Source organism: Belonocnema kinseyi, chromosome 5, assembly GCF_010883055.1.
Source record: "Belonocnema kinseyi isolate 2016_QV_RU_SX_M_011 chromosome 5, B_treatae_v1, whole genome shotgun sequence".
Lineage (NCBI taxonomy): Eukaryota > Metazoa > Arthropoda > Insecta > Hymenoptera > Cynipidae > Belonocnema > Belonocnema kinseyi.
The window spans coordinates 21,244,873-21,257,841 of record NC_046661.1 but is presented as its reverse complement, the minus strand read 5'-3'; the positions used below and the strand labels follow the sequence as shown (position 1 = coordinate 21,257,841).

The window sequence follows — 12,969 nt, the reverse complement described above, 5'->3', positions numbered from 1 at the left end:
AACCTACCCAAGGTAGCAGTTTGGGAAACGCTGGACTAGAGCAGCGTTTCCCAAACTTTTGTTTGCAATTTTCAGGGAACCCAAGGGAAATACTTGACTGCCGGTCTTGCGGGAGCTTGCATGCTTTACGCGAGAGAATTAGAAGCGGTTGAGAAAAATTAAAATGTCTTAAAATGTTAATAAATTAAATTTTAATTGGTTGAAACAATTTCCTAATTTAATTTTAAGCAAATGAAAATAAAGTTGATGAAAATCGGTTAATATCTTCAATGCCAGTTAACAGTTCTTTTAATTTTGCATGCATTTAACCCTCTTAGCCTAGTCTTTAATATCTTTGGTTCTAATTAACTTATCGTCGATTTTCTTTCTTTTTAATTATAGATGAAAGTCTCACGAAAATGAATACTGTAAACTTATTAAGATAAATTCAACGTATTACTAGAAATGTTTTCACAAAACTGAAACAACTATATATCGAGCCGAAAATATCATCCGGTATAATATACCCAGTCGAGGCTGAGAGGATTAAAGATATGCTTAATTACTTTAAATATGAACCGATTTTCATCAACTTTTTTTTCATTTTCTTAAAATTATATCAGAAAAATGATTCAGATAATTAGAATTCAATTGAATCATGTCTTTATGATTTTATTGATTGAAACACCCTTAAATCTCATGAAAATCAAAGGGTCATCATAGAGGGGAGGGGCTGCCAAGTGGCTGGGCCCGAGCTGGAATCCCCCCTCGGGGGCTGCCCGACCCAGGGTGGCTTTTCCCGACCGCGGTCGGGCCGGTGACCTTCGCGTCGGCAGAAGTTTGGGCAACGTTGGACTAGAGGACGTCGGGATATATGGTGAGAAAAGAAGCGCAAAGGGATAAATTAAGGACTAGAGCGGAAAAGAGGTCATGGAACTTTGAGAAGAAGCTAAGGGAGGAAAATAAAAGGGATTTAGCGAGGAAGTGTTTGATAGAGAAAGAAGAAAGGAGAGAGAGGTTGATAGAATTAACAAAATGGGAAGAAAGGAGGGAGTTCTTTAATGCTATAAACGTATAAGAGGGGACTTGAGTAAACAATGAAGAAAGGAAAAGACAATGAACAGGAAGATGGGGGATGATGCAGTAATTAAAATGTGATAAATGGTATAAGATGATAAAAAAGGAAGGAGTATCAAAGTATTTAGAAAAGGGACGGGGAGAGAGAAGATGGAGAAGAATAGCAAAATTTAGATTGGGAAACGAGGTAAGGGAAGGGATGTAATGGGAAAAGAAAGAGAATAGAAAGTGCAGAATCATGAGAAAAAAATAAGAAACATGGAACCATGTATGGGCAGGACGCAGGAGAGAAACGGAAGTTGAAGGACGCTGGCAAGAGAATGTGGTAAACATTCTAGAGGAGGATGGATTGGGGGAAGAGTGGATAAAGGAGTTCGTGGATCTAGAGGAGCGAATAAGCAAGAATAAAGGAATGGATGTAAAAGAAAATAGCAAAATGGAGAACACAGCAGGATGCCATAGCTAAGGGGTCTCCTCGGGGATCTGCTCATTAATAGAATGCAGCCTTTTTCTAACAAAACTAAACAGATACTTAGATTTCCAAAGGCTTTTCGTGCAGTAGCTATCTCTTTTCAATGAGTATAGCCTCAAGCTATGGTATGCCGCTGTGTCCTCTCATCCACAATACCATTCATCGTTTTTCTAGGATTTTTTGTTATTGACTAATAGGTTTAAAGCTGATTATTCTAACACAGTCATCTTTGAACGCATTTTACGTTGTTATACACTCCCTTGACGGCCTACACTGAATGCCAGAGGTCCTGAGTGTTCATCTAAGAATGCTCTCCCGGCGCTTTAAATCCGTTCCAAACTGGACTTTAATAGCGCCCGCTACATTGCGTCTTCCCCCGAGGCCGGCCGTATTATGCGAGATGAGTGTAAATATGTTGAAATTTAATTTTTACGGATGTGTAGTCAAAATATGAAAGCATCTATATGACTTTTTCAAGTTTCTATATCGTTCAGTTCAAAGATATAGTCATCGAAAGTCAAACCAGGATAGAGCAACGCGAAAAAATACGGTTTTCATCTTTTTGCGAAGGATATTTTCAAAAAAAAAATGTGTGCACATAAACAAATGGAAACAGTGGTCCATCGCCCGAATTAGACAGCTTTTCTGATTGCGGAAAAAAGCTCGAGTTCAGCTAAATTTCAGGTAACATTTTTTGCGCGAAATGATTCTTTTTTCATAAGCGCATGGACTAAACTGCGACCCACTCGATCGGAGTGAAAAGTCAAGCTATGGTTTGTTTTAATTTTTGCCATTTCTTAAAAATTCTTTTAAAATGTTTGAACTATCGAAAAGACAAGGTGGTCGTTGAATTCAGCATTAAAAAACATATCGAAATCCTCACGTGTGGAAAAGACCCACTTCGCCCTCTTTGGAATGTTGGCCATCGTCAGGGGCCCATGTATACAATCCATAGAGGAAAATCGAAAGGGTCCGGGCAGGGCACTCTGCTCGTTTGCCCTTCAGGATTGATCGGTTAAAATTTCTAACTAACTAGAAATTCATTTATTTAAAAAAGGTAAAATTAAAAAAAAAAATTTTGCCGAAAACATAAGCTATCTCAATTTAAAACTTTCTTTGTTTCCATGTTCATGACCATGGGACCAAAAAAATAAATAGCATTATTTATTTATAAAAACGGTCTAAGAAAGTTTATAGTTCAATTTGCAGAAACTCCAAATCTACTGGAGTTATAAAATAAGCTATCATTCATAAAAATCCTTTGTTTAAAAATTTAATACGTAGCAACAAGAAAAAAACATGGGTTGAAACAAATATTTTTAATTAATTTTTTTCTTCTCAAATTCCTTAATGAAAATTAATCTTTTCTTTTTTAACGATACCATCACTAATGCCTTTGCAACTTTGAATACGGCGTTAAAGCATGCAATATTTAAATGTTCCACATAGATCATTTTAAAGTACAAAATTGTCAAATTTAAAATAATTACGAAATGCACTTGTAGCGTTTCCATTTTTTCATTGATTAATCATATTTTTTTGAAATACCACACATAAAGAATGTACCTATATAAAAGTACTTTTTGTAGAGTTTCAACATTTTTAACAACTTTTTCTTAAAAAAGGTCAATTAGATAGTATGAAGAAATGTCTGGTCATTTACCTGCCAATAACCACAAAATTTTAAATAGAAAAGGCTTTGTATTAAGGAATATTCCGTAAATCTATCCATTCAAGCATGGCGCTAGGGCTAGTATTACGAAATTTTATGTAAAGTTAGCCCTAAACGAGCTGGTAATGGGTTTATATTACGATAAACTCCATAACGGTAAACAGTTTGAATAAAAAATTACTCAATAGCAATCAAACATTAAAAAAATAATGTGTGTATAAATATCAATCACTCTGACCGAGTGAAAAAAAAGAGAAATGTCATGAAGAAAGGACCCCGCACTAAATGCATGGAAAGGCAACGTGTGCACATTCAGTACAGAGCCCTTTCAATATATTTCAGCTGTCGGTACGTGGAATTACGTAAGTCTTTTCCCCAGTTTATTGAAAAATGTCTTGTCATTTTTATTAAAGTATAAACAATATCAACATTTTGTAACTCGTTGCAATTAATGAACTCGTCCAATCTCGTTCGGTCGAGTGACCGACCGATTGTCGTCTTCAGCACGCTTCCACATTTTTCATGATAATTCGAGAACCAGTTAATATATCATCATGTCTTTGGTATCATTTTAGAGAAGGTTTTTGAGATTAATTTAACGAAATTTCAATTTTTCCCTTCAATTCTGTGAAGCATGCAGAAAGTGGGAATTATGAATTGAAAATTGGTGGAAAACGAAAAATAGGTCGATCTTTCTCACATTCTATATCGGCCAACGTTTATTGAAAATATTTTAAGTAGAGCTTAATGGACCATGCCATTTACAATATCTTTGATATATTATACGTTCTAATCTTTGTCTTCCTTTTCCCCTTCCGCCATTTCACTGTACATTTTTAATTTGCTCTCGCTCGTCCTTTGTGCGTATATAAGTATAAGTAAGTAAGTCTACCTTACAGGTTAAGAACTTCCTCAACTCAATAAGGTAAAGACCCCAGTTATTGACACTGTTAGATTTCAAGAATGCACGATTCAACTTTTCATTTTTGGAGACGCTTCAATCACGAGTTTTTTGTAACTATAAGTGAAGTAGTTGCTTTTTAATACTATCACGAGCATCGCTTACTCTATCATAAACTATTTTGTTTTTGACATTGATTCCAGTTTTTGACATCATAGGTTTGCTGAACCTCGGAGCTGTAGAGTGTAGTGTTCTGCTTTCCAGTCTTCCAACGATAAAGCATTGTACAACAAGTGCTACATATCACATTAGGAACCCAATTTTTTCTGTGGTTTGAAACCTGTATGCCAAAACATCCTTTGCACATGACTGACAGACTCATGAAATGATCGACGATTTTGTGGTATGTCGAATTTGCCACACATGTAGCATAATGAACTACAGTTATAAGATCACTGATGCTCCACTGAAGAAGTTGAAGGTTTTGAAGAAGTCATGATGCTCAAATGCGTTCGACTTAGAGTGACTCGACCACCCACACCATTACGAGTACCCTCACCATAACCCGCCACCCGAATTACCTCCTAGAATCCAAGATGCAAAGGTTGTCAGGTCGAACCATCTGATTGGTTGACTTTTTTTACTTACGCGTGACGGGACCATGGTTTGTTGGATCATGGTTACCCTGGCACGTTCAAGAGCGAATCACTCTACATATCCCCGGTTGGAGAAGTTATCATTGTTTGATTTACCAGGGCAGTAGTTTAAAGCAGAGAGAAACTGAGAGGAAGTTCATTATCAGGCAACCCCTACCGAAAAGAATCTCTGAGTATATACTAAAAATTCTTTAGGTCAGAGAAGCTCAGAGAAATTCTCCGCAGGCACTCAGGTAGATATATTTTAAGGTCCAGGTAGTACTTTTAAATGTTTTAAAGGCTTTAAAATGTCCTTTCCGGAATTGAAATAGCAATACGATCATAAATAACAAGCAGAGAGTCTGAAATTAAAATAAGAATTTCATCATAAATAACAAGCAAAGAGGCTGTATCAATAGAGTAGCCGACAGTCAAGGGTCCTTTGTTAGGCTTCCGGATTAAAATTTAGTTATGTTGTTATTTTCTTTCCCACCTGCCGATATTTTGTCTGACAAATATTTATGTTTTACAGGTTATTAGTATTTGTTGACACTATATAAATCATGTTTATTCCAATTTTAGGTCCCTGTCGCTGTCTCCGGATTCTGAACTTTACCAGTAGAGATATTAGGAACTTTTGTTTCGTAATATATCATTTTTTTCTCAAACACTTATCAAATTTTTCTAATTTTTCTTGATACTAATATCTGCTAAGATGATATTTCTTCTTTTACAGGATTTTAAGTTCAGAGGGCCAACTTTTAGTTTGTTTAAATGGCAATTTACGAATAATACGCATGTTTAAAGTTTTAATTTGAAAGATGGCACCTTGACAAAATAACACATTTAAAAAAATCGAAAACTGCTATTGCTGAAAAGTTGTTACGCTTTATTGAAAATTAATTGTTCTATCAAAATAGACGAGTCTTGCACAAATTACATACATTTTCAACCAAATAGTTTAATTGAAAAACTAAAAATGATCAATCAGTTGAATTTTCTACCAATTTCTACAATTTTCAAGCCAAAAAGACGAATTTTCAACTTTAGTCAAAAAAATAGAAACTATTTTAATGAGGATGAAAATAAAAAATATCTTTATTTTCTCATCCTACTCCTTTTTGATACATTTTTTACTGCGAGAGTTCGCTCTTGAATTGCAAATGTAATCTTAACCTCAAAATCTCAATAAGTTGCTATAGCATTTTATATCGCCATAACTTATTCCATGCTTCACAGGAATAATACTTAATGTTTATATTGAATGCAAATAATAACTAAAACATTAACTTATAACTAAAAATACACCCATGTTATACTAACTTTACTCAATAGCAGAAAAGTACCATTAAACTCCTTGCATTTCACCTTCACCACAAAACATCTGCATAAAATGTATAAGCTTCGAATGTTTGATATGCTTTCAAATAATGTATGGTTTAAGAAATGTGAGATTGAATTTATTATAACAGTTAATTATCTATAGTGATCAACGGCACTGCACTGGCATTTTCACACAGATCTTGATCTTTCAGAGCAGACAAATCACAATTTTCGATTTTTTCAGTTTTATGGATGTATCCGATCTTCATATCTCCCGACAATTTTTCCAAATACTAAATCTTTATTTAAAAAAAAAAACACAATTTTGAAAACCTCCAGCAACAGATACATACTATAGGCATCTTTGCTACAAGGATGTACCGGCACTTATATCATCACCCAATAGTCGGTGAGAAATTAGTTTTTGACCAACTAAAAAGGAACTTTCAACAAAATAGTTGAATTCTCAATCAAAAAGATGAATTTCTAAGGAAAAAGTTTTGTATTTCTAACAAAGAACACAATTTTTCAACAAAATAAATGAATTTTCCAACAAATAATTCCATTTTTAACTAAAAAAGATCAAGTTTCAATAAAAAATATCAAATTTTTAACAAAAATACAATAATTCAGTTTTTAGCTCATAAAAGTTAATATTCAATCAAAAAAATGAAACTTTCTACAGATGTTTTCAAATTTTAACCAAAATAGGTGAATTTGACACCAAATACTAGAATTTTCAACTAAATTAATTTTCAATCCAAGAACAAGATTATAAAAAGTATTGAAAATTAAATAGAATCCACTTAAAATCAGACAGGTTCTACACAAGATAAGATTTTAACAAAGAAAATTAATTTTCTACCAAAAAGACGCATCTTCAACTAAAAAAAAATTAGTTTTCAATTAATCATATAATTCTTCATCCTAAAATTGTACAGATAAATTTTTAATTAAAAATATAAATATATAGAATCAGAAATAGGATAATTCCTTTTTAGTTAAAATAATTAATATTTAACCAAAAACAATTAAATTTTCAACAAATTAGTTGAAATTTTACTAAAATAGATGACTTTGAAAATACATAGTTGAACTTACAAACAGATGAATTATAAACCAAGAAGATTAATTTTATAGAAAAAAAGACGATGTTTGAAACAAAAAATTGAATTTTTAACCAAAAAATATCAATTTTCAATTAAAAATTTCAATGTTCCACCAAAAGTAGTATTGTTGAATTTTCAGTTAAAGAATTTAATTTCTAACAAACAAAAAAAGGAATGTGCAACTTAATAGTTTCATTCTTAATCACAAAGATGAATTTTCAACCAAGAAGACTAATTTTCTACCAAAAACATAATTTTTCATCGAAATCTGTGCATTTTCAGAAAAATGGTTGAATTTTCAACTAAAGAAGATCAATTCTTAATTTAGAATACCAATTCTCTACCAAAAATGGCACAGTAGACCTAAAAAAGACGGTTAAAAAAACTGAACTTTCAAAAAAAAAGATCAATTTTCTTTTAAAATATCATTTTTATACCAAAAATTATATAATCGAATTTTCTCTTAAATAAATTAATTTTTAACAGCAAAAAATAATGAATTTTTAACAAAATAATAGAATCCTCGAAAAAGGATGAAATTTCAATTAAGAAGTTTATTTTTCTACCAAAAATGACGAATTTTCAACAAAATTCTGAATTTCCAAATTCTGTATCAAAACAGATGACTTTGTTACCAAATAGTTCAATCTTTAACGAAAAAATACCGATTTTAAACCAAAAGGATTAATTTTATACCAAAACAGAAACATTAAAAAAATTGAATTATTAAGTAAAAAAAGTGAATTTTCAATTTACAATATAAATTTTCAACCAAAAACCGTATAATCGAAATTTCTTTTAAAGAAATTTGTTTTTGACAAACTGAAAAATATTTTTTTAAGAACTCAATGAAAAATATGAATATTCAACCAAGAATATTACTTTTCTACCAAAAATTACGAATTTTCTACAAAATCCATAAAGTTTTAAAGAAATATATGATTTTCAACTAAAAAATATCATCTTTCAACCAAAAATAATATAAGTGGATTTTACCATTATAGAAACTAATTTAAAACAAAAAATAGAAATTTGAAGAAAATAGTTTAATTTTCAATCAAAAAGGTTCATTCTAAACCAATACAGATGAATCTTCATTTATGAACTTAATATTCAACGAAAAATGGGATAGTTATCTACCAAGGCAGATTGTAATTGAAAATATCATTAAATTTCTAACAAAAAATGGAAAGTTACATTTTCACTTCAATAAATTAATTTTAAAAAAATGTGAAAAAATGGTTAATTTCTCAATCGGCAAGATGAATTTTCAACTAAGAAGATTAATTTTCTACGAATAAAGACGAATTTTTAACAAAATCCATACATTTTTAGATAGTTCGTTACATTTTTAACTAAAAAAGATCACACTTCAATTAAAAACATTGATTTTCTACCAAAAACGTCATAGTTGAATTTTCTGTTCAAAAATTAATTTTCAACAAAAAATAAAGTGTTAGAAAAATTATTTCGAAGGAGATCAAATCCATTTCACATTAGGTAGGTTCTGCACTTCAAGTCGCTGAATCGATCAGGAATGGAAATACGTTGTTTTTAAATTATATTTTACGAAAAATATTTCAAAAGGTAACAGTTTTTCAATTTTTTTGTTGAAAATATTCAACAATTTAGTTGAATTTTTTTTCTTTCTTGAATGAAAATTGCTTCTTCGTTAAAAACTTAACTATTAGGGTAGAAACTTGATATTCTGACTGAACATGAACAAAATAAAAATATATCCCTTTTAGTTGAAAATTTAACTATTTCTTCACAACTTGCCTTTTTGGGTTGAAAATTCAACAATTTTTTTAGATATTTTTCTGTTTTCTTTGTTCGTTCTAGAGCTTCGCGCTTGATATATATGCATCTCGCGCTTCGCGCTCGTTAATGTAACTCACGCTACGTGCTCAGTCTTTGTATATCGCCAACATTTTTTCACAGGCTTTTTAAAATGAAAGGTTAAGACATATACAACTGTAATTTGATAGTAGTGAATTATCTTTTGTTAAAACTCCTTTATTGAGGACTCAATTATTTTGTTTAAAATTTGTCTGTTTTGTGTGCATTCGACTGATTTTTATGTAAATTAAGATTTTTCTCTCGTAGAAATTTAAACTATTACAATTTTCGTTCAAAATTAATTCTTTTAGTTGAAACTCTTACTATTCCATTTTTGCGTTAAAATCTCTATGTTTAAGGTTAAAATTCTATTACTTGGTTAAATGTTAAACTAATTGAATAAAAATATATATTTTTTAGTTTTTGGTTGAAAATGTATCTACTTATTTAAAAGTTTAACTGTTTTGTTGTAATATAATGTTTTTAGATGAAAATGTAACTATTTGGTTCAAAATTCATTAATTTTTTAAAACTGAAAATTAAACTTTTCCATTTTCAGTGTAAGCGGCTTTGTTGAAAATTTTTCTTTTTAATGAAAGATTTGCATTTACAACCGAATTGTTTACCTTTTAACGAAATAGTTAAATTTTTAGCCTGCAAATATAAATTTTAAACTGAATGGTAAAATTTTCAGAAAAAAATGAATCTTTCACCAAAGATTTGCATTAAAAAAAATAATTCTCAATGAAAACGTAGTTGGTGAACTTCTTGAAACAAAAAGAAAAGAATTTCAACAAAATATTTAAATTTTTAACCAGAGTTGAATTTTCTAAGAAATATGTAAATTTTCAACAAAAAGATTGCATTTTTAACATGCAAATATGGATTTTCTATAGAAAATGTAATATTTGATATGTCAGCGAATGCAGATGCTGCTAAAAGATGCATTGCACAAACAAGGAAACAAATTTTCAATCAGAAGGATTAATTTTCCATAAAAGATTAGAATTTAATCCAAAAGTAGAAAAGTTGCTTTTTCACACAAAAAATTAATTTATTTCAGAAAAAAAAAGAATTTAAAAAAATAGTAAATTTTGTAACCAAAGAGATGAATTTTTAACTAAAACTATGCATTTTTTAACTAGAAAGACGAATTTTCAACAAATAAAGAATTGCCAGTTAAGAAATTAAAAACAAAATTTCCCAGTTCTTGAACTTTTAAGTCAAAAGAATAATTTTCTGTAAAACAGTTATAATATCTTTCCCCTCTATCTACCACCATGAACCACATTTTTCACAACACCTTCACCCCACATGATTAGTTTTCAAGTATTTATTTGTTGAGCGTGTTATTTTTAATAAATAATTTAATTTGATATATAATAATTCTTAGTTTAATTTTGAAGAAAATGTTTGTTTTTCATAAACTTTAATGTGAAAAGTCCAGGGGACAGTGGGAGACTTAAGCAAGCCCGATACTCGACAATTGGCAGAAATAAAAATTCGTACAGTAATCATATATCGCGTTATTCCTTACAAAGTAGTGTAATGATGTTGTATAAATCGAAATAATGAAACAGTTATTACTAAAATTGATATGACATTGAACGCAAGAACTAATATTGGGGAGACTTGATCAAGATTTTCAGATTTTACCATAAGGTCATGGATTATTATACTGCGCGTGTTCTGAAGTTATAAGCTGTTAAATAATTAGTGTAAACATGCAATAATTGCAGAATAATTGTAAATTATCAATAAAAAAGTTTATATTTTACTTTGCAATTTTGTTTGAAATAAAATAGTTCAGTTTCATTTTCTACCAAAAAATACGAAATTTGCTTAAATCCTATTATAAGAAATTTTTTAAAATCCTATTATAAAAGATTAATTACAGTTACAGTTACAGGTACAGAACTCATCCCTTGGTGCCTATATATATATGGCAGAAGTATGTATGTAGAAGTATATCAGCTATTCAGCATATCACTTCGTTTGTTTATCATACTGAGTAAACTTCTTTTTTCTTGAACCCTTTTAAAACACTTCTTTTTTGTCAGTAAAGAAATAAATGACTACAAACCTGTTGCGCGCGCATCATTTGCTGTTGTTGAAGAAGCTTTGCGTGCTGATGCTGATCCACCACCTGGCTCTGAGGCATTGTTTGAGAATGACTCCGTTGCCCTGAAGCTCCCGACTGCGGAACGCCGCCAGCAGCAGCCGCAGCTGCTTGAGCTGCAGCAGCCCTCTGTCTCAGACTTTGCTGGGTAAAGTTGATGGTCTGCGACTGTGATACTGAGCAATATGAGTCTGCCTGTCCGCCTGGACCACCCTGGTTCTGCGCTTGCTGCTGATTGAAGTAAATGCCTTGCTGCGCAGCCACAGACACTCCAGGTTTTAGGTCTCCAGTTAGTTGCATATGCTGCCCTGCTGAAACCTACATAAATAAATAAAAGCAAACAAAATTAATTAGGAAATTTTCGAAAAATTTTCCAAAATTCCTAATCATTTTGAAAAATTTTGTGGAAAAATGTTTAATCTTGCATCAAACTACTTTTTTATTAGGCAACGTGATTCTGGTATCTAAAGCAAATTTGTCATTATTTAAATTTATTCGTATACGTATAGAGGTAAATATGAAAATAGACGCTAGAGTGAAAATGTAAAAAAAACTCAAGATCAGAAAACTCTATTTTTCTTACCCAAACTTGTCAAAACTGGCAGTTTTATGACTTTTTTAAATGCAACATTTTTTCTTCTTAGCTACATAAGTCATGCTTTTTGTTAATGATATTTATCAAATAGAAGTAACAAAAAATACCGATGATTTCAAGTAATACAGAACAACTTTCAAGCTTTCAGAAATTAACTATTTCGTTTATTTTTCAAGATTAAAAGGGTTTCACTATTAATTAATGCGTAATAAATTAATTCTGGAACTTTCGTAGCTTTTCTAGAATGTATTGGAGTGTTCTCCAATATTCTAGAGTATTTTGGCATTCTCTTCAGCATTATTTCTTTCTAGAATTTTTTGAAAATTTCCGAATTTTCTGAAATATTCTGATATACTCTTTCGGAATGTTATATTTTGCCATGTTAAAATTTTTTGGGAAAGGAACCCGCACAAAATGTATGGAAAAGGACTTTTGATGGATTTTACTGACACTCAATTATTTTGTATTTTATGAAACTAGACGAAATTTTCAGAAAGAACTTGGACTATTTATGACTAGTTATTATTTTAGAGCGCTAAGTCCTTCATTTTTACATACCGGATCTTGAATTAATGATTAATTTTCTTGCAATTCTTTGAAAATTTGGTATTGACTTATTTTCTTCCAATAGAAATTAAGTGCAATTGAAGGTAACGGAGGAAAAGAAAGCCGACTGCTCAGGTGAGTATCTTAGGATGCCGAGTTATTATTGCAAACGATTTAAGCGCAATACATAGTGTCACAAGGTCCTCTTGCAGAGTATCAAGGATTTCTTACAATTAGGTCAAGCCATCTGGGGTCACGTGAGATTTTCCAATATACTGCAATCGACATTACATTGGACTTAGATCCATAGTCTCGCAAATTGCAGTCAAGTCAACGAGCTTTAACATTTAGCCCGGAGTACTAATATAAAAAAAATCATAATGTACTGCATGAAAGTATTTGGTACACTCTAGTTCAGAAACTGTACATCTACTCTCTAAATATGAAACAGTGACAAATTCACTGATTGAAATAGTAGTGGGATATTTCACTTTTTAATCAGTGATTTTAAATTTGTTCACTAATAAATTCAGTAACACTAGAGTAACACACAATAAAGACACATCCTCTAAGTTTGACAGTAGATCTTTGTTATCATTATTACAATTACCAGGTGTATACATATGAAACCGGTATTTTTTCAAGAAAAAAACACATTTATTTCAAGAGAATGATAACAAATATTTTATTCAAAGTATGCGC

The 12,969-nt window shown here is 30.9% G+C and overlaps 1 protein-coding gene across 5 annotated transcripts in view; it reads right to left on the bottom strand.

Moving 5' to 3' along the window:
• Window positions 1-12,969, bottom strand: part of LOC117173214 (neurogenic protein mastermind) — a 758,065-nt gene that overhangs the window by 52,570 nt on the left and 692,526 nt on the right. For all 5 annotated transcript variants that reach the window (XM_033361664.1, XM_033361665.1, XM_033361668.1 and 2 more), the window contains exon 3: window positions 11,091-11,444. In XM_033361664.1, the coding sequence (XP_033217555.1) occupies window positions 11,091-11,444 (354 nt within the window). The remainder of the gene's footprint in view (window positions 1-11,090; window positions 11,445-12,969) is intronic.